The sequence below is a fragment of the Ceratotherium simum genome, chromosome 13 (assembly GCF_057802395.1).
Source record: "Ceratotherium simum simum isolate JZ-2026a chromosome 13, ASM5780239v1, whole genome shotgun sequence".
NCBI classification, from domain to species: domain Eukaryota; kingdom Metazoa; phylum Chordata; class Mammalia; order Perissodactyla; family Rhinocerotidae; genus Ceratotherium; species Ceratotherium simum.
The window spans coordinates 4,220,363-4,241,261 of NC_141912.1; the positions used below are offsets into that span (position 1 = coordinate 4,220,363).

Sequence of the window (20,899 nt, forward strand, 5' to 3'; positions counted from 1 at the left end):
GCCGGGATTAGGAGATGGATATATGCGGGTTTCAATTTAGGTTTTCCTGCTTATTAGTTATGTGAATTGCAGCAAGTTACTACTTAACCTAATTATTTTATTGTTAAATAATAACAACAATGGCTCCTTGTGGGAATTAAACAGAGCTCCGTAGGGACACACATAGGCACTCAGTAAGGAGTGGTGACTATTATTATTACCATGATTATATAGACATGAGTCGGGGAAAAGGAAAGAATGTTTTGAGAATCAGACACTTTATTAATTGAATGGCACATATCCAACTTCATGGAATTCTTATCTAAGACTGTTGTAAGTTAGTATACTCCTTCTACTACGATGCAGATGATAAATCCAACGGATAGGGTTAGAGCCCTCTCGAATTTTACTTCCAGTTCAGCAGCAAGCATCCAATTAATTCCCTATAATTTTTTTAAGGGGAAAGGGCTGAAGTGGTTATTTTTTTTAATTGTGATTTTTCTTATTGAGGTATAATCGACATATTAGTTTCAGGTGTACAACATAATGATTCGATATTTGTATATATTGCAAAACGATCACCACAATAAGTCTAGTTAACATTTATCAGCACACAGTTACAAAATTTTTTCTTTCTTGTGATGAGAACTTTTAAGATCTACTCTCTTAGCAACTTCCAAATATGCAATACGGTATTATTAACTATAGTCTTCATGCTGTACATTATATCCCCAAGACTTATTTATTTTATAACTGGAAGTTTGTACATTTTCACCCCCTTCACCCATTTTGCCCACCCCCTACCCCCTGCCTCTGGCAACCACCAATCTGTTCTCTGTCTCTATGAGCTTGGTTTTGTTTTCTTTTAGATTCCACATATAAGTGAGATAATACAGTATTTGTTTTTCTCTGTCTGACTTATTTTACTTAGCAAATTGTCCTCAAGTTCTACCCATGTTAGAACTTGGTAGAACTTGCTGCCCTTTGTCACAAAAGGCAAGATTTTCTTTTTTTATGGCTGAGTAGTATTCCAGTATGTCTGTGTGTCTGTGTGTGTACCACATTTTATTTATCCATTCATCCATTGATGGACACTTAGGAGGCTGCTGAAGTGGTTTGTTTTATTATCATTCTAGTTCAGTGACAGAGTCAAAGACTAGAGTTGTCCTTGTGCAGCAGCTCATTTCAAGCAGAGCTGGGCTATGATCTATTTAAGATGAAGTCCTTCTCCTTCCTCCCTCTACTTGTACAAAATAAAGCTCCATGCAAGTAGAATAGTACTCCCTCTCAAGTCTAAGTGACATGAAGATACTTCCAGGGAGAGACTATACCAACCTTAGAGAACCTCTACACATATTCTCTTGTATCAATGTATGTCTCATTTGTGTTAATTTAATTTATTTGTGCTTCCATCATTAGGAAAGTTGCAGTGCCTTTTGGGCATGTAGGACCTACCTGAATCTCACAAATTCTAAATAATGAATGACCAACTCTGCTGTACAAAGAAGTAGCCACAGTGACTAATCTTCCTGCACAAATCAAACAAGAGATATCACAAAAATAGGAATGATGCTGAAACACTATAGTTTTTGAGCGAAATAGACAGAAGAAGAAAAGAAAAGCAGGACAAACGTCCAGGGTACGTAGTGTTACCTGAGTGCTGATTGCGTTCTTTCGGGTGGGCCGGTTCAACATGATCTTTGTAATGCCATCTTCAGAGGTCACCACCAGGGTTCCATATCCCGCGTGTTCCTTGTCTGCTCCAGGCTTCACCTGGCTAGAGGATTCAGATGAAGAGCTCAAACTGGACACCAAATCCACATAGTTCTGCCTGGCAGTTTCCTGAAGAGAAGATGGCAAATAGCTTCAGCCAATGGTCAATGGATAAGCATTTTGAGAAACCTACTATGCTAATAAACAGCACCTTGCAATGAAGAAAGAACAGAGGTTCTGATTCAATAGAGGCACAGCAAGATCTCAAAGGCTCCACCTCTAATGGCTTGATAACGAGAAATACCCAACATCCTTTAGGAGTACAGCAAGTAAAACAAAATCAAAGTAACAAGTAAATTTACCTCAGGCAGGCTACCAAGAGCATTCCATGCTTCCCATTTGGCTTTATTGATCAAGTCAAAGACACCCGGTTTGGGCATATTACAAGGTCCTTCAGTGGCCTGTGGAAAGGAGAGGGGCAATTACTGGTCAAATGTCCATGGAAATTAGAGCCTTAAACATTTAAGATCCATAAAGTGCACAACTAGCATGAATGCACCTTGCCCTCCCGAACTCTTGCACAAGGTACATAACTTGATCTGAACTTTCCCCTAGCCCTCCTCCCTTTGATGCTGTTGCTAAATATGCACAAACAACAGAAAAAAGACTGGAGAGACAAGATGCCCTATCAGCTGTCAATCCCTAAAATAAGTTATAACTGCCTGCATATGAAAATAATGCAAGATAAGGGTTTTGGGAAGCACTTTTTAAAAACTTCTAATAGCTCATTAGTTTTATATTGATGATCACATTTTTCACACACAGTCAAAATATTCAAGTCAACAATCATCAAAGCTAAATAGCCAACAAACATTTGGAAACCCAGAGCATATTCTGAAAGCCCAGTCAAAGGTACAAACACACACCACTAATTGAGTGGTGGATTTCTGGTAACTAAGCAACAGAGCTGTAGCTGGGGGAGCAGGGGTACGGCTGTCAGAGCCACTGGTCCTTAGAAAACCCAACTGAAGGACATGAAAGTAGAAAGCAAAAAGCAACTAAATTTTACCTGTTTGGGGGTAGGGGGAGGGAGTGTTTTGAGATGAATAAAATATCCCACTCAGCTACTTTTTAGAAATGGCAATTTAAAACTCCACTTAATAACCACACTTAAAGTTTTAAATTTCATAATATAATTAGCCAGCTTTGAAAAACAAAAGCAGTAAAGGAGGCTAAGACTTTCCAAAGATGAAGAGATAAGAGTCACCCGCAAGAGTTAGCCACCTGAGAACAGAGAGGCAACACATGCCACAGGACTGACCCCACTTCTGATGTCAAATGAAAGGCTGGGGGGCTTCTGAGACCACTGTCAGGTTCAATAATCTGCTGGAATGACTCACAGAAAGCTCTTATACTCACAGTTACGGTTGGTTACAGGGAAGGATACAGAAGAACATCAGCAAAGGAGGAGATGCATAGGGGAATAGGGGGAAGTAAGCCCGGCTCCGCACTCTGGAGCCAGGACAGGGTACGTCTCCCAGAACTGATGTGCGGCGACACACACGGAGCACTGCCCACCAGGAAGCCCATTCAAGCCTCAGTGTCCAGTTTTCACTGGGGCTTCATCACTTAGGCATGACTGGTTGTGTAATCCAAAGCCCCCACCCTAAACTACACTGTTGCTATCTGGTGTGGTCAGTCCCACTCTAAATCACATTGTGAGACCATCCAGGCAAACAAAGACACTCCCATCAGGCATGGCATTTCAAGGGCTTAGAGATCACCTCCCAGAAGCCAAGGGCAAAGGCCAGACCTCTTTTTGGGGCAAAGTTAAATTCTTGACTGTACACATCCATATTAAAGTAAAAGAGGTTCATACCAGTCATAGGAAGTGAAAAATAGATAATACACAGGAGCCCAGAGGGGCTGACTTCCCAGGGTAGTCTTTAGATATTAGACATTTAGACATTAAAATTTAAGTTTTAAAACTTGGTTATAAAGTTCTACAAAAGCAGAACATGATAATGAATTCCCAATATTCATCACCCAAATTCAACTCCTATCATTTTTTGCCATACTTGCTTCATCCATTCTTTTCTGCTTAATTATTTTAGTAAATCTCAAACACAATACTATTTCACACCTACATACTTAGTATGTATTCCTAAAAAATGTCAACATTTTCTTATACAACTATGATTAACAATAATTCCTAGGTATCATCTAATACTCAGTCCATATTCAAATTTCCCCAATTGTCTCAAAACACCTTTTTAAGTTAAACCAACTTAATTCTAATTCTTGATTCTAATCAGCAGCCAAATAAGGCCTACACATTTGGTTGTTATATCTTTTAGGTCTTTTTTGCTCTGGAGTGATCCTGACAGGTTACTTTTTGCCTTAATAGTGTGGGGGATCAGAATTGGCCACCTCAAAATATGTCTCTCTACCTTGATTATTTTCTCTGAAAGAAACTTTGACCCTCCCCTGCCTCCCCAACTTCATAAAAGAATTTAATTCTGGGTATGGATAGACGGGGAGGGTCCTTGCTAAGCCCATTCTTATCAAAGTTCTGTTTACCAAACATTTAAATCTCCATTCATAAGGGTGTCTCCCTCTCTGTACTGGGGGGCCGGGGGTGGGGGATGACCTCATCTCTAGAAACTTATCAACGTGGAAGGCGAGGCCTTAAATCTGCATAATAACCTTACTATTGTTTACTGTGCTTTTCTGGTAATCTCCCATAGCTGACTCCCTCTACCCCCAACATCCTCCTTTGTCTTTCTACTTAAGAGGAGACCTCCGCCATCTTGTTGAGTTACTCAGTGGGTGTCTCTCATGTATATATGTTATAAAGCTTTGTTTGATTTTCTCCTGCTATTTGGTCTCATGTCAATTTAATTTTTAGACCAGCCAGAAAGGACCCAGAGTGGGTAGAGGATAGTCTTCCTCCCCTTCAATAGTATTTCAAAGTCTAATACATAACTCTCATGTATACACTCTTTAGAGGAAAGGCAGTGTGGGAGATCAAAATTTGGCCACCCCAAAATATATGTCTTCACCTTGATTATTTTCTCTGATGGACATTTGACCTCCCCCACTAACTGCCTAAAGGAATTTAACTCTGGGTATGATAGACTGGCAGGATCCTTGCTAAGCCCATTCTTATCAAAGTTCTGTTTACCAAACATTTACATTTGTAAAGGTATCTCCCTCTCTGTACTGGGAAGAGAGGGGGATGACCTTATCTCTGGAAACTCTTATCAGTACAGAAGGAGAGGACTTAAATCTGCATACCCTTGATTGCTGTGCTTTCCGGTAATCTGTCTCCTCCCCCACCCCCAACATCCTCCTTTGTCTTTATCTAAATCTATTTAAGGTGCAAAACCTCCGCCATTTGTTGAGAAACTCAGTTTCCCTGGTTTCTCCCACGTATACATGTTATAAAGCTTTGTTTGATTTTCTCCTGCTATTCGGTCTCTTGGCAATTTAATTTGTAGCCCAGCCAGGAAGGACCCAGAGTGGGGAGAGGATACTCTTCCTCCTCCCCCTTCAGCAGCAGTACAAACCCTAAAAATATTAAAGCTGCATTTTAGTAAAACATACAGCATATTGTGGGGGAAGAGGGAGAATCACCCTCCGCCCTTTCCCTTAAGGTTCTTATGGCTGGCCAAATAATTAACAAGACAGGTTAGCAGGAGAAAATAATACCAAGTTTAATAACATGTATACATGGGAGAAACCAGGGACACTGAGTTTCTCAACAAAATGGCAGAGATTCTCCTCTTAAATACTATCTTCAGCTAAAGACAAAGGAGAATGTTGGGGGTGGGTGGTGTTTTGGGATTTCAGAGGGGAAGAAGACAATTTACATGAAGAGGGAAACGTAAATGTTTATCAGACAATGCTTTGCAGGGCCACCTATAGAGAATGTGGCTGGAGAGACAGGAATTACAGTAATCAAGAGTATGTACATTTAAGTCTTCTTCTTCCTTCCTGATAAGAGTTTTCACAGATAAGCTCTTCCCCCGCTCTTCCCACTACATAGAGGGAGATACCTTTACAAATGTAAATATTTGGTAAACAGAAATTGAAAAGAATGGGCTTAGTGAGGACCCTCCCAGTCCATACCCAGAGTTAAATTCCTTTAGGCAGTTAGTGGGGGAGGTCAAATGTCCATCAGAGAAAATAATCAAGGTAAAGAGACACATTTCAGGGTGGCCAAATCTTGATCTCACATTATCTATTTGAGGAGTCATCTGCCCAAAATGTCTCCCAATTATATCAGACCTTAGGCATTCACCTGCTTATACAGTGCATAGAGTTTCAGCTTCACTTCATTTCCTGGATCCTTCTTTAGGAGTTTCACCTGATTCACTGCATTTTCCAAGTCCTTCAGACTGGCTCTCATTGCTGCTCCACTCACATGCAGCTTAAGCGCTGGGAAACAAACGACCTGCAGAGGACTGGAAACAGGCAGACTGATTTCTAATTGCTCTCAGCCCTTACCAAAATGCTATGTTTCTCTATAAATATTTTCCCTATACTTACCCTGGTAAGCTGGCTGCAAATGGTTAGTGGTTTCAAGAATGATCCCTAGATAAGAAATCAATACAGAAGCTAACTGCAGTAATTTTTAAATAAGGTAAAGAAAGCTACAACCCAGCATGATATTTGTAGCAACTCAAATTAGATATAGAGAAAAGCAGCCAGAACCAGAATGTCCATATGAATTTTGCCACAGGCAAGAAGTAAATGAAGGGTGTGCAAGATAGAAGTGAGCAGGAGACCAAGATAAGCAGGTAAAGTGCACAAAAAGAATCTAGTTGTTTGTGTCCCAAAGTCCAAAAACACCTTCTGCGTTCACTGATTAACAAAGTATAAAACTAGTCAGTTTTTTTTTCTCTGCTCTGCAAAACGTGGGTTCCAACATAACAGCCGGTGGAAGGAGCTGAGATGGGTGAAGATATAAGAACTGTTCAAAAGGGTAGGTGAAGCAGTTGCTGGCATTCCACACAGAGGACCACTTCTTTCTTAGCAAGGTGGGGGACCTACCCGGAGGAATCTACCTGCTGTGCATGCTAGTCTGTCAAGTCCAGCTGAGCAGACATATCCAGTCCTCACCCCATGATGTTTAACCAGCCAGCCAGGAGCAGAGCAGAAACGGCAAGCACGGCCAGGTAAGTAGGTCTTTAAGCACACACAGTAAGCAGAGGGGAGGGGAAAACTTCAAATGCACAAATGCATAGTGTTGAGGTCACGAGCAAAACCTGGATGTTCATAGTGATGACTCTGAATAATAAAGTTAATGGATTGTTGGGGCCCAGGGCAGGCTACCCCAAAATATGGCACAATGGCACATTGATTATTTTGAATTAAAGTTACTTGAGAAGCAAAAAGGGCATTCTGACCCTCCTGTCTCTGTTCCATCTGAAAGCAGGAAATAAATCTTCAACGTGAAAGGTGCTCTCCCTGCATCCTTATCACCAGAGCTAGGGAACTCAGGGCAGAGAGCCTGCATGAAAAAACCTTGTTAATATACTATCTCAAACCTAAACTCTGTTTAAATTTCTCACTAATTACCTACCCTAAACCTAAGTTTCTTTGTCTTGTCAATTTCTCACAAGTTTATTGTTTCTTTGTGTAAAATATATATACACTCCCTGCTTTGTTCACTCTCCGAGCATCATTTTCATGATTCTCTCCTGGGCATGTAATTAAATCGGGTTTTTCTCCTGTTGATCTGGTCTTGTATATTAGTACAGCCACACGAACAGAAGACGACTACAAAGGGGATCTCCACCCTCCCCAACAGCATCAAAGATGATTAAAGTAACACAAATAAAGCTCAACCTAACAAATGTACTGCCTCCTCTGCAGTTACATAACTTTCAGAGTAGGATGAACTCTAGGTTCAAACCTTGAAATATTATTGTGTAATTCAATAAAATCAGTTTTCAGTAAGTTTAATATTAGATAATTGAACTATTTTTTTTGCTTTTTTCCTAAAAAGGGAAAAACTGCATCCTACATGAATCTGGCACCTGGCAAGTTCCAAGTAGTAGAAATGAAAGGAAAATTTTAAATGTCCACAGAAAGCCTAAACGCGCAAGGTCTCACAAAATGAGGTAGGGAAAATCGTTCATAACTCCACCACCTCAAGGCAACCACGAAGTTTCGGGGCTTTCTTGTTCCCTACGCATAGATTCGTTTTTGGTTTTTACGTAGTCTGTGTATCACGCCATTTAACAGACAGCAGAAGTATTCTCCAAAGAGCAAACAGTTTAACTCCACACTGACGATAACCACTTGCATTTCTGCAGCGTTCAGCAAATAAACAAAGCGTGCTTAGATGTTCTACCTCATTTCAGCTACCTTCGCAAGCCAGACGCAGCCACGGTGGCGGCGGGCAGCCTCGGGGGACGCACACCCGCCGCGGTGGGGCCCGGACGCGCGCTGCGCGCGGACGCGGGAGGCGGCCTGGGGGACGCGGGAGAGACAACTGCAGCTCAGACCTCCCGACGCGTCCTTCCTGACGCTTCCCGGCCCAGCCGAGGAGGAGGGCGCGCATTTAGAGGACACTTCACGTCACTCTCTCCCTGGAAACCACAAAAGCTTAACCGTGTTGCTACCAAGACAGGACAACAGGGAGGACGGCGACTCCCTCACGGACGGCAGGGTCCCACGGCGACCTCGGGCCCCGGGCTCAGCGCTTACCTCCTGACGGCGCTCAGGCAACGGCACCACGCCAGTCTGCCGCTCGCCCCAGCCATGGAGCGGTCACACGCGCGGTGGGGCCCGGGGAGCCCGGCATTAAAGCGGTCGGAACTTGGGCCGGAGCCGGGGAGGGGCGGGCTCCGAGAGAGACTGGGACGCGACAGGTCGGAGCGCGGGCGGGGCGGGGACGGGCAGGGACGTGATAGGTCAGGGTGGGATGGGCGGCCCGGGGCGGAGAGGCGCTCTCCGTGTGGGCGCCGCGGGGGAAGGGCGGGCTGTGGAGGGGAGGAGGGCAGCGTCCTCCCCTGGCCGCCTGGACCGAGCTGGAGACGCGGCCTGGTCTCTCCGGCCCTGCGAGCGCTTGGTGGCCTGTTGGGAGGGGCGACGGTGTGTAGCGGAAACCCTCGAACTCCGCGGACGCTGCGGCTGCCAGAGGCCTGGGCGCCCTGCGCGTCGTCCCGCCCCGGCCTCCCCTGAGGGCCGGGGCGCGGGTGCGGGAGGGGCTCTCCCCCCAGGGACGGCCGCGAGCTCCGGACGGCGGCGCGCCCTGCGTTAGAGACGGGAGGTGGGGAAACGATTGAGGGTGTGCGGTGAAAAACACGTCATTCACCCCGAAAAACCGGAGGTTTACAGACCTGGTGGAGCGCCTCGGGATCAGAAGTGTGTCTGGAGTGTTTTAAATCCACCTTTTCATGTCAGTAGCCGTCTGAGGGCATTTTTGAGTTCTGTCAAAGTATTTAACAAAATATTTTCTTTGGAGAAGAATCCTTAAGAGTTGGAAGGGCCTTTGTCTCTCAGCTCGCCCAGTTCCAGAAGAACCAAAAACAAAATCTCGGCTTTAGACTGGGTGCTCAGGGTGTGGTACCCGAGTATGGCTGAGGGCAGCCAGAGTTTGAGATGAATGAAGCTGACATGTGCGGACTGCCTATAGGAAGCCAGGCTAAGGGTACTTCTTTCAGGAACCCCGTGCGGAAAATGGTGGTGCCCCATTTTGCCGATATGGAAATTGAGGCCTAGAAAAATTAATTCGGTGACTTTCCCAAAGATTTGGGACTTGCCAGTGTTACCAGACCAGGTTCATTTTGCCCATCGCTGGGAAAGCCAATCACGAAGACTAGGAGTTTGCAGCAGAAAAAGGGTTCATTCATCCAGCAGCCAAGAGAGGAGATGAGAGAACAAATATCAAATTCGCCTCCATCAAAATGGATATTAAGGATATTTATGGGGTAGCGGGTCAGGATGGCCCGAAGTGTGGATAGATGGTTAGAGGTAAGGAGGAGTGAGGTGTTTGATGATCTGTGCAAGCATAGTCAAGTTTCATGGCTCTTCATAGGATGCATGGACACAAAATGGTGGCATTGACATGATCTGAGGGTGGAGTTTTTATCTCCCTGATGTCAGGAGGTCCCCTATCAGACACCTGCACAGGCCCTGTTGGTGGGTTGGTGGTCTGCCCTGGCCTGAACTGGATAGGGGTTGTCTTGACATGAGTGCAGCCATATTTGGCTGCTCCATTGACTTACAGCCGCCAGCACACAAAGAAATATAAAGCTGCTTTCTGTGTGGTGGGAACTGGCCTTTTTCCCACGGAGGTAGTTGCAATTTGTTACATTTCAAGGTGCTTTGGGCTTGTAGCCCTGGGCAGACTGGCCATCTGTGGGGCTGGGATGATGACCAGGGAAAACAATGCAGCTACACAACTGCCAGCTGAGATGATAGCTAGGAGGCTCAGTGCACTTATGCCACTGATAACCATTTGTGCATGGGAACATTGAATGCTTGCTCTGTAAACTCTGTAACTGCTTGCTCTGGAAGCTACTGATGCTATGTAAACTGCTGGAAACCGAGGCCTGGTGAGTCTCACCTGTGGAGGAGACGCCCTGCCCAGGACCTCTGATGATCAGATTCCCACCCAGCCGTGTCAATTGAAGGGACTCTTCCCAGCAGTGGGGCGTGGGTGTTGTGAGTAACCGACCTGATGTGTTCTCTTTTCAGTCAACCTGGTGTTTCTCTTTCTGGTTGATTTGTGTCATTTCCCTTCAGTTGATTTGATGTTTCCCTTTCCGATCGATCTGATGTTTTTCCCTCTTATTATATGACCTATTCGAATCTGCCGCTATCTCAGTTGATCTGGTGTTTCCCTTTTGGAGAGAGCTGGTGTTTTTCCCTCCTATTATTTGACCTATTCGGATCTGTTTGCAAACTATCACCTTTACTCTCCTCTATGTAATAAAATATACCTTCAGTCCATTTGTTTGGAGTGGAAAGTTTCTTTTACGTCTCCGATCGAATCCCCCAAAGCTCTCATAACATAATTGGCGCTGTGAGCAGGATTCCATTAAGGAGATGGCTTTCCTGTTCAAACAAAAGGTAACTGAAGCCAAGGTGGAAGAAGTTCCAGGATGGGAGGACCCTCTCTGTTGCACTCTGGCTGGGGAGTGGACTTATAGGTCAGGATTATGTGAATCTTGGGATGTTCGTCTGTGAGATATGAACCATTGGATGTGACCAAAGCTTTGCAGATGGTGGGGGAAAAGAAAAGAGAGAGATGATGTTTCTTTTCTGGCACGGCAAGGTTGGTGTTTGTTGACTGCTTACCGTCGGGCTATAGAAGATAGGAATAAGATACGAAGGGAGAAGGTACTCTTGGGAAAAGAAGTTTCAGATTTGCAGTCTCAGCTGATGTCACTCAAAATACAAACTCTTTCCTTGCCGTGAGCCTGGCGTTCTAGTTTTATTTGGCCCCTCTTGTGTGACAAATAGAGAGCCTGAATGTGTATCCAATAATAATTTGGCGAGCCAGCGGGGAGAGTCTTTGCCCATGGCTCGGTGGCCCTGGGCCAGGTGGGATGTCCTGGGAAACAGTCCAACAGCTGCCTAGGTGATTTGCCCTAGGGACTGCTCCCAGTGCTTTCCATCTGACCCGGCACCGCTGACCCTGGGCACATTTTCTTATGCCAGGGAAACAGGCTCTAGAATTATTTGTTTTTGCTTACACCAAGAACTGCCTTCCCCTCCATCTGGGGTCCTGTCTCTTTAAGAGGCAGGGCTATCCCTACTGGAATGGGAATAATAATAGGACTTTTACCCAGAATCTGTTAGATGTATCTATCTGTTCTGTTTGGGATCCCATTTGACTGTCTGTTCTGTATGTTTGTAATTTTGAAGGGGAGGAATTCCATCTGTCCCCAAGAAAAGCCCTCTGGGCCACCTCTTGGCTAAATGGGCTGACTTCAGCTAGGAGCCCATGTCCAAGAAGAAGAGAGTTTTTCCTTGTAACACCACATGGCCACAATATTCCATAGACTCCAGAGAAAAAGTGGCCAAAATGGGGCAATTTCAGTTCACCAAAACTGATGTATTTGCTTATGCAATTGGAAAAAGCCAGCTAAAAATTTAAACAACCAATGGGAAGCCTATTTTAATCTTTTGAGGCTTCTAAATAAAATAGGAATACCGTACTGCCTCTTTAGAAGAAAGTAATTAGACGTGCCAGCAGCGGAAGCTGAATCTGCTGCTGCTTTCTCCTCTCTTGCTGAGCTTCCCGGCTTCAACTCCCCCGGAATTCCTGATCTGAAGTTCAGCAAGCGAAAACAAGGAAACCTTTGAAGTAATTTGAAATTGTGATGGCTATTCTGGAGAACCTCTGTTTCGGATGAGTCCACCTTAAGGGTCACCCTTAAAAGAGAGGATTCAAAACCTCTCACGATGAAATGCAATCTTTAATTAATATACAGAAACTTCTAAAAGACAAAGTTATTTCAAAAACAGCTTCCAAAATCTTTTTGGTAACTTGAAGCTTTAGAGTTTTGCTAAATTAAGTTAATAAAAATGTATTGGGTCTCTGGGTCATTTCCACATAAGATAAAACATTAAAAATTGGTTACTAAGCATAGATTTGTCTGCCTTTGGTTTCTTAGAGAAACTGAAAGATGCTTGCGTTTATTGATAAACATGTTCTGTGCATGTTGAGAAATTTTCTATGAGAAAGTACATATTTCTGGAAAGTCTGTATACAAGAAAAGCAAAGTGTATGTTGTCCGTAAAAAAGGTATAGAGAATAGAGATATTTTTGTTTGTTTTATTAAGAAAGATAAATTTGTCCTAAAGTACTAAGAAAAAAAAGAAAAGAAAGCATAGGACAAATTCTAAATGTAAAAAGTGACAGAAGGTGTGTGGAAGTAAGGCCCTGAGGAGTTTTGTACATGGTCAAGTTGGCTGAAGTAAGCTGGTGGAAAATTAGGATTTGGCTTTCTCTCTTATAAAGGTAATTTTCTTGAACTTTTGGTCTGCTCTTTATATAGAGATTAAAAGGATGTTCCTTTGAGGAAGACTATGTAAAAGACAGAACATCTATGTTTTGTTAAAATAATTTCCTATGTTCAAAAGGACTGAGGTCTCTCTATTAAGGTTTTTGTTTTTTGACTGTTTTAACTCTCTGTTTGCCTTTGACTGTTTCTGTTGTCAACTTGATTAAATGAATAACTAGGCATTGTTTCCTATTTAACCAAGTGTTTTAAAATCTTTTGATATTTTTGATAAACTTCTGCCAAAATTAAAGTCTTTTTTTTAACTTAAAAAGAAATTATAAAAAGACATATGATTATAGTGCCAAAACACAATTGTTACTGTATTTCATGTTGATGCTCATAGTTTTTTAATTTCTACAGAACAAAAATATAACTCTCATGCTGATCAGCTGGTGCAAAGTCGTGCAACGCACAACCCAGGCTTAGCACGATGGGTCCACAAAAAGAGTGGACACTCAGGTGAACAAACTTCATACAGGTGGGCATAACAAAGAGGAATCCTTGTCACCCATGATGATATTGCCACTGCAGTACAACAATGTCAGTTATGCCAACAGTTAAATAAACGGGGAGTTCCACATCCCTACCAAGGTCATATTCAAAAGGGATTATTTCCCACCCATACCTGGCAAATAGATTTTATTGGACCATTGCCAAATTCTTGTGCCCATGTTTATGCCTGCACTGCTGTTGATACATATTCTGGTTATTTATTAGATAGGCTGGCTAAAGTAGCCACCCAACAGAGTGCCATAAAATTATTAGATACAACTAAGTTATACTATGGAACACCAAGGCAGATTCAGAGTGACAACGGTTCCCACTTTACAGGTAAGTTGATTCAAACTTATACAAAGAAAATCATATAGAATGGATTTATCATATACCTTATTACCCCTAAGCTGCAGGCATCATAGAACGAATGAATGGATTGCTTAAACAACAATTGAGGAAACTCAGTCATGGCTCATTAAAGGAGTGGCACAATTATCTAAGTACTGCTCTAAATATGTTAAATAACAGGCCATTGGGCCCTAATGAGACTCCTCTGTCAAGGTTATTACCAGCAAAGATTACAGAAGTGGCAGCCACTACCCATGAGCTTATGACCTTAACATATCGGCCATTGACTCAATCTGCTAAACCGCCTTTTTGTGCCATGTCCGAAGCGGCTGGATTGGACTTATCCACTGTTTATTCTATTCAATTGCCTCCTAAGAGGCAATCTATAGTCCCTACTGGGATTGGGGCACAATTGTCCAAAAACACTTTTGGTTTATTAAAGGGATGCTCTGGATTAGCAGCAAAAGGTATTGATGTACTAGGAGGAGTCATTGATCCAGATTACCAAGGAGAAATAAAATTTATATTATATAATGGTAGTGACACAGTGCTAACTATAAAGTCTGGGAAATGAGTGGGACAGTTATTGGTACTTCCCCTCCTGACTCCAAGTGTTGTCACTCCAACTGAATTAACTAAAAGAGGAATACAAGGATTTGGGTCTACAGGTGGATGGAAACCTGGAGCAAAAGTGGGGGTGACACACCCACCCAATGCGGCTCCCCGTGCCACAGACGTAGCGGCCCAAGGGCCCACTGCAACACTCACAGTCATGTATCCAGGAAGTAAACAATTATATCATGTTCCTAAAAATTCTGTTTCTTTACATGAATAGATACTTCTGCTATGCTCGCTATGCTGTGCTGCAACTCCATGTCTGCTGCAGACCTACACACCAACTAATGTTTCCGCAGGACAACATTTGACCCTGCACTGCAGGACCAACTGCTCTACACCAGTGGGACCTGTAACCTGGACTATGAATGGCTGAGAAATTTGATCTCAGAAACATCAAACAACTTCTCAATATAAGATAATTTCTCTATTGCCCTGCCTTCTGCTACCCTTCATGATGGGGGCTGGTCTAGACTTCTACAAGATGGTTTGTTAGGCCTAGATGTTACCTTATCTAATGTTATCTTTGATGCTGTACATGATTTGCAAGATCAAGTTACTAATATTTTATATTCTAAGGGATTGTTTGGTTACCTTGGGGTTTGGGTCCTTTATTGCAAGATAGTTTTATAATTATTGTAGTCATTGGATTTTGGGTTCTTGGGTGTGCCTTGTGTACTTGTGTATGAAATTCATTGTCTGTGCATATGGTGTCTTATGGTTAATGGAGACGGCCACAGCCGAAAATGTCTTGACATGAGTCCAGCCATGTTTGGCCGCTCCATTGACCTACAGCCACCAGCGCACAAAGAAATATAAAGCTGCTTTCTGTGTGGTGGGAACTGGCCTTTTTCCTGGGAACTGGCCTTTCTCCCACGGAGATAGTTGCAATTTGTAACATTTCAAGGTGCTTTGGGCATTGTAGCCTGGGGCAGACTGGCCATCTGTGCCGGGCTGGGATGATAACCAGGGAAAACAATGCACATACACAACTGCCAGCTGAGAAGATAGGCAGGAGGCTCAGTGCACTTATGCCACTGATAACCATTTGTGCATGGGAACATTGAATGCTTGCTCTGTAAACTCTGTAACTGCTTGCTCTGGAAACTGCTGATGCTATGTAAACTGCTGGAAACCGAGGCCTGGTGAGTCTCACCTGTGGAGGAGATGCCCTGCCCAGGACCTCTGATGATCAGATTCCCACCCAGCCATGTCAAGTGAAGGGACTCTCCCCGGCAGTGGGGCGTGGGTGTTGTGAGTAACCGACCTGATGTGTTCTCTTTTCAGTCAACCTGGTGTTTCTCTTTCTGGTTGATTTGTGTCATTTCCCCTCAGTTGATTTGGTGTTTCCCTTTCCGATCGATCTGATGTTTTTCCCTCTTATTATATGACCTATTTGAATCTGCCGCTATCTCAGTTGATCTGGTGTTTCCCTTTCGGATCGAGCTGGTGTTCTTCCCTCCTATTATTTGACCTATACAGATCTGTTTGTGGAATATCACCTTTACTCTCCTCTATATAATAAAATATACCTTCAGTCCATTTGTTTGGAGTGGAAAGTTTCTTTCGCATCTCGGATGGAATCCCCTGAACCTCTCAAAACAGGGGTCCACTCTTATTTCCTGAAAAATGACTCAAGCATCCATTACCATGGTGACCCAGGTGCCAGGGATGTTATGTAAAGAACCTAGTGGAAGTCGGTTAATATATTGCCTAAGCAGCACAGCTAACAATGGGCAGGAGAACAGCTAAAGGCCATGATTAATAACTGCCAAAAAAACTTTAGCTAGTAGCCACCTAATCACAAATGGCTAACTGTCCCAGTTTCACAAGTGGTCAGAGTTCTGATTCAATTCAGTCCTCATGGTATAAATCCACAGTAATTTTATTATTCTGTGCTCATGACACATTATTATTTGTGCTTCATCTGGCAGATCTAGGTAATAGTGTAGGTGGGGGCAAGATTGAAGGCCAGGTAGAACAATTTGGACTTATTCTAAACCCTTGTTCCTGGTGTTTCAAGGTGATTGTTGGTAGGCTGAACTGAGTCTGTCAAAGACTTCAACCCCTTCCCAGGCTGAGTTAGGTGACCCTTGGGGTAATGGAAATGCACTGATCACAAATTGCATACTGGAAGATTCACTGGGCCCCAGAAGATGAAATGCCTCTCATAGAAATATTAATATTTTTAAAAAGTCTCTTACTAGTAAGCATATTTGAACTGTGAAACCTTTCATAATACAAATGAACTCTTCCCAGGCCTATGCCTACTATATTTCACACAGAAAAGCAGAGTGTGGGAAATTAGCTATCTTTGTTAAAGTATAATTTAAAAAATATTGAAGGAGGATATATCAGATATTTATATACCTCATTAATTGGGGAACCAGCAGCATGGAAAAGAAGAATTTTAAAGACTGGTTTATATAGTCAGTGTAAAAAAGATTGCTGGAATAGATTGCAAGGTTAGGTATGAAACTAGTTAATGTCCTACAGAGCAGTAAAACCATAACCTCTGAGGCATTTTTTTTTCTGTTGGACAAATCATTTGTATCTCTACCCGCTGACATTTACTAAAAACCTATTATATATGCCAGTGTTTGAATGAGGGAAGATGGTGGCGAAGACAGACTTCCTGGCAGAGGGTTCATCTTGGGTCCACCTTTGGTCAACTAAACTGTTACCAGGAGTCCAGGCCATGCCATTTAAACACGGTTACCATGTAGGTGAAGAGACCAGTTCTCAACAAAAGGGAACCATTGTGAGTTGGCAGGTACTCCACCTGAGTGTGAAGACCATTGTCTCCATGCTAAGGAGGTTGGATTCTGTGTTCAGAGCAGGGGAGAGCCATTGAGGTTGTAACTGGTATGTCTGGTTATCCAGTTCTTAGTGCAATCATACTCCCAGTACATCTGCAGAGTGTAATGCTTCTAAATAAGAGTGAAAAACTCAGAAGACCAGTCAGGACCTCATCCAAAGCTCTAATCTCCACCCTGTTATATGATCAGGTTTCCTGGTGCTTATGAAAGTCTTGGGAGGGGGATGTCCTATCTGGTTAGATCCTATCTTAGAGTATTGATTAGAGGGGAGGTGCCAGGAGGAGTTGTCCCCTCCTATAATGAATCTTAGGGGCCGGGATGTCCACTTCACAGTGTTGTGCTCGGTGGTGGGGCTAAATGTTTATTTTTTAAGGTCACAGAGTAGAATCTACCATTTGTGATTCTCCTGTCAGTCATAATGATTATTGTTATTTGTAATATTTAAACCATCAGATACTGTTATTATGACATATAAAAAGTCATGAGGAATTATTCTGGCACCATTGTCCAATTAACAGTGCAAGCTAGGAACTTGGAAGCATTCTGGACTCCTTCCATCTCACTGACACCTCACTTCTATCAGTTGCGAAGTCCCAGTGATTCTGTCTCCTAAATATTTCTTCATTTTTTCCCCTCTTCCCGTTACCACTGCCTTAACTCAGGGCATGATTGTGTTTGGATTGCTGCTACTTCGATTATCATTACTTAGATTACTGTAACAGCCACTTAACCAGTGTTGCTGCCTCCAGCTCCACATCTCCAGCCCATTCTCTACCTGCTTCCTGAACTTGCTAAATTGTAAACCTGACGCTATGCGCATAGTTCTCCCCTAATCTTCCTCCATTACTGAAAGTCTTGTAGTGGGTCTCTTTTGCCTTCTGAACAAATCCAAACTTTTTAGCTGGACCCATAAGGCCCTCAAGATTTGGCCCATGCCTACCTGCCCAGTTCATCTCTCACCAGCCCCACACTTGAACCTTCTGTTTCAGATGAACTTGGGCTGCTCAGGTTCTCTGAATCTCCATATTTACATATTCTCTCAGTCTAGGCACTATCTTATCCAGGAAGTGTCCTCAAATCCTCAACTGGGGATGTTTTCTCCCGAGTCCCTATAATCTCCCTGTGTCAGTATGCACGTGTCTGGTTAGTAATTTGTCTCATTACTCACCCAAGGGCACACCTGGGGAAGAATTCCACCCTTACAATAAACCCCCTTTCCTGACACGCTGCTTAATACTCTGTGAATGTGTGTTGAACGATGGATGAGCTGTTGACAGTTTCTATCGAGGCCATGTTTTTCCACATTTGATAACAAGTTGTGAATAAATTGCTACCTTTTTATAAAGTTGTAGGAAGGAATTAGCTTCAATATTTCTAAGCTTTGAAATATTTCTTTTTCAGTGAGTGGTGGCTTGAGGAGAAGGAATTTGACTTTTGCCAGTTTCCTGTACTAAAATGAATTAGAAAAAGTGGTACCAAGGAAACTATGGTTTATTTAAGTATAGACTTCTGGAGGCAAAATAAATCTTCTTCTATTAGTCATTAAATAGTATCAATCCATGTTCCGTGTTCTGTATCATGACTGTTTCCTGCTTTAGTTCTGTGATGCTGCTTGAGATCAATTAAACCTGTGTTATTATTATGCTTACTTTACCAAACTAATCTTTTTTCTTCTTTTCCCCAGTTAGGCTTTGTATCATCTTCCTTCAAAGTCTTATACGTTCATGTCAGAGCTATTGAAAATAATATTCTGGGATCTTATCTGCTTTTGAGTGTTCTTTCTTATTGTCAATTGTTATAATTTAGAGAAGAAAGACATTTCAGAAGTAAACATTTGACTCACTGTCACACCGCTGCCTTAGTTCCCTGGCCTGTGTGATTACAGCACCCAAGGCAATTTTATCCACATTTTCCTGTGTTGCACAAACATTACACCAAACTTGTGCTTGAGGTTTACTTTTCAACTATTCTTCTCTAGCGAAGAAATCTCCATCAGTTTTCCCTCTCTGGGAATGATTGGAATTGACAGATATTCCTGTATAAGAAATGGCTGTTTCTTCCAGAGTCATTCCAATTTTTCTTGTTTACACCAAAGCTTACCTTACAACTCGTCCAAATGCATAGAAAAGAACAATAAAAGGCTACAATAAAAAGTCAGCTAAGAAGAGCCACAAAATAATCTTAAGTGGGAAGTGAATAAGAGAAACCTCAACTAAATTGGAGTCAGGAAAGCATGTAGGGGGAGCTGTCATGCTCTATCACACATCATCAGTTACACCAAACAGGAAGAGCCAGGACACTTGTATTTGGGACAGAAAGTAGAAATACTTTACTACTGAAGGAAGATTTCTCTTCCCACCTGGCAACCGTGCAGCCAATGAGAAGCCCTTGCTACCCTGAGCTGTTACTTTCCCCCAATGGACTTTTATTTAGAACAGCCCCTCCCTACTCCTCCTTTTTCTTTATAAAAGCAGCTCCCCTTCTTACTTCTTGGGATTTGCCTATGGTTTTCCATAACTTGCACATCCTGAATTGCAATTCTTTTGGCTATTCCCTAATACATTCATTTTGAGGCTGTCTTAGTAAAATAACTGGGGAATTTGCTTTTTAAGTTGACATGTATGATGTCAGAAAAGTGGGATCTGAAGGAGGCGACACCCAATGGTTGGCAACGCCCAGAATTGAGCAAGATACCTGTGTCGAGCCCCTTGTACTCATCACTCCTGTGAGTTGCTGCCTGCTTCTGTTTTGTGAGTCTCCTCTTGGATTCCGAGCTCTGCTTTCTTTGTGTTCTGAGCTCTCAGACTTTATTTGGGATTGGGAGAGACTTTGTCCTTTCAGGGGAGGCACTTTGTCCTCCAGGTTCAAGCCTCTGTCCTTGAGTTCAAGGCGTTGCCCTTGGTGAGTACTCAGTTATTTTCTGAAGGTAGCACAGTTCCTTTTGGGGCTCAGCCTTGCCTGGAATCCAGGAGTTTTTGTTTGGCTTTCAGATTCCTTTTGGAACTAGGGCTGGGAATCCAGCAACTTTCTTTTGTTTTTAGATTCCTCCAGGGATCAGGGCTAGGACTCTAGCAACATTATTGAGTTTTCAGAGGACATTTCAGAAATGGGATCTCAGTCATCTAAATGTTCTGAGGGAAACCCTCCTTCAGGGACCATGGCCAGTTTTATGTTTAAGAACTATGGGCCCCCTACATGTGCATTTTTAACTAAGTGGGCCAAACAGACCAAAAGCAGTCCAGAATTGCAAGGGCCATTATAGGGAACTTTTGATCTCCCAAAACTCCCTTTTCTTAAAACCAAATTAGAAGACTACAGCTCTAAAATTAAGCAAAATGAATGGTATGTCTATTTTTATTGGTACCTGGAGGCTTCTGGATTTCCACAAACACAAGCTCTAAAATCACCTCGCGGCAAGATACCTTGTCTAAATTAGCCAAAACAACTAAAAAACTGAGGGAGAATAAAATGGCTTCTGAAGCCTCACGTTCTCTCCCCCTTCTTCTCTGCCTCAGGCGCCATCTTGTTTGTCTTCCCAGACTCCTTTGTCTCAGGCTCCACCCCTGACACCACCTTCCTCTCTTCCCCTCTGTGGAACCCTGCCCCTTTAAGATCAGACCCCCTGAGGATTCAAATGCTAAATCCCTAATTACTATTCTAACTTAACTGGAGCAAATAAACAACTAGAGGGTAAAATTTAAATAGCAATTACCCTAGACTGTGCTGGTCTGTACCCTGTGCAGACTGTACCCTGATAATAGACAAAATGACACCAAAAACAGCTCTAAAAGGATCCTTACAGTGTGCAAACAAAAATCTTTAGTAAAAGACTTTGGCCATGTGAATAAGTAATCTTAACTTAGTCCAGCTGCCATAAATACAATTTGGATTCAACTATTCTTT

At 42.9% G+C, this 20,899-nt stretch overlaps 1 protein-coding gene across 2 annotated transcripts in view; it reads right to left on the reverse strand.

Annotated features, from left to right (window-relative positions):
* Nucleotides 1-8,548, reverse strand: part of ECI2 (enoyl-CoA delta isomerase 2) — a 30,564-nt gene extending 22,016 nt beyond the window's left edge. The window contains exons 1-4 of one of the 2 annotated variants that reach the window (XM_004432153.3): nt 8,410-8,548; nt 5,996-6,158; nt 2,055-2,153; nt 1,633-1,821 (exon numbers count right to left, since the gene is read on the reverse strand). In XM_004432153.3, coding sequence (XP_004432210.2) covers nt 1,633-1,821; nt 2,055-2,153; nt 5,996-6,158; nt 8,410-8,465 — 507 coding nt within the window. In that variant the 5' untranslated portion in view covers nt 8,466-8,548. Of the gene's footprint in view, nt 1-1,632; nt 1,822-2,054; nt 2,154-5,995; nt 6,159-6,243; nt 6,269-8,409 lie in introns of those variants that run through there. The other variant, XM_014788768.2, reaches the window with a different exon arrangement.
* Nucleotides 8,549-20,899: the final 12,351 nt, after the last annotated feature.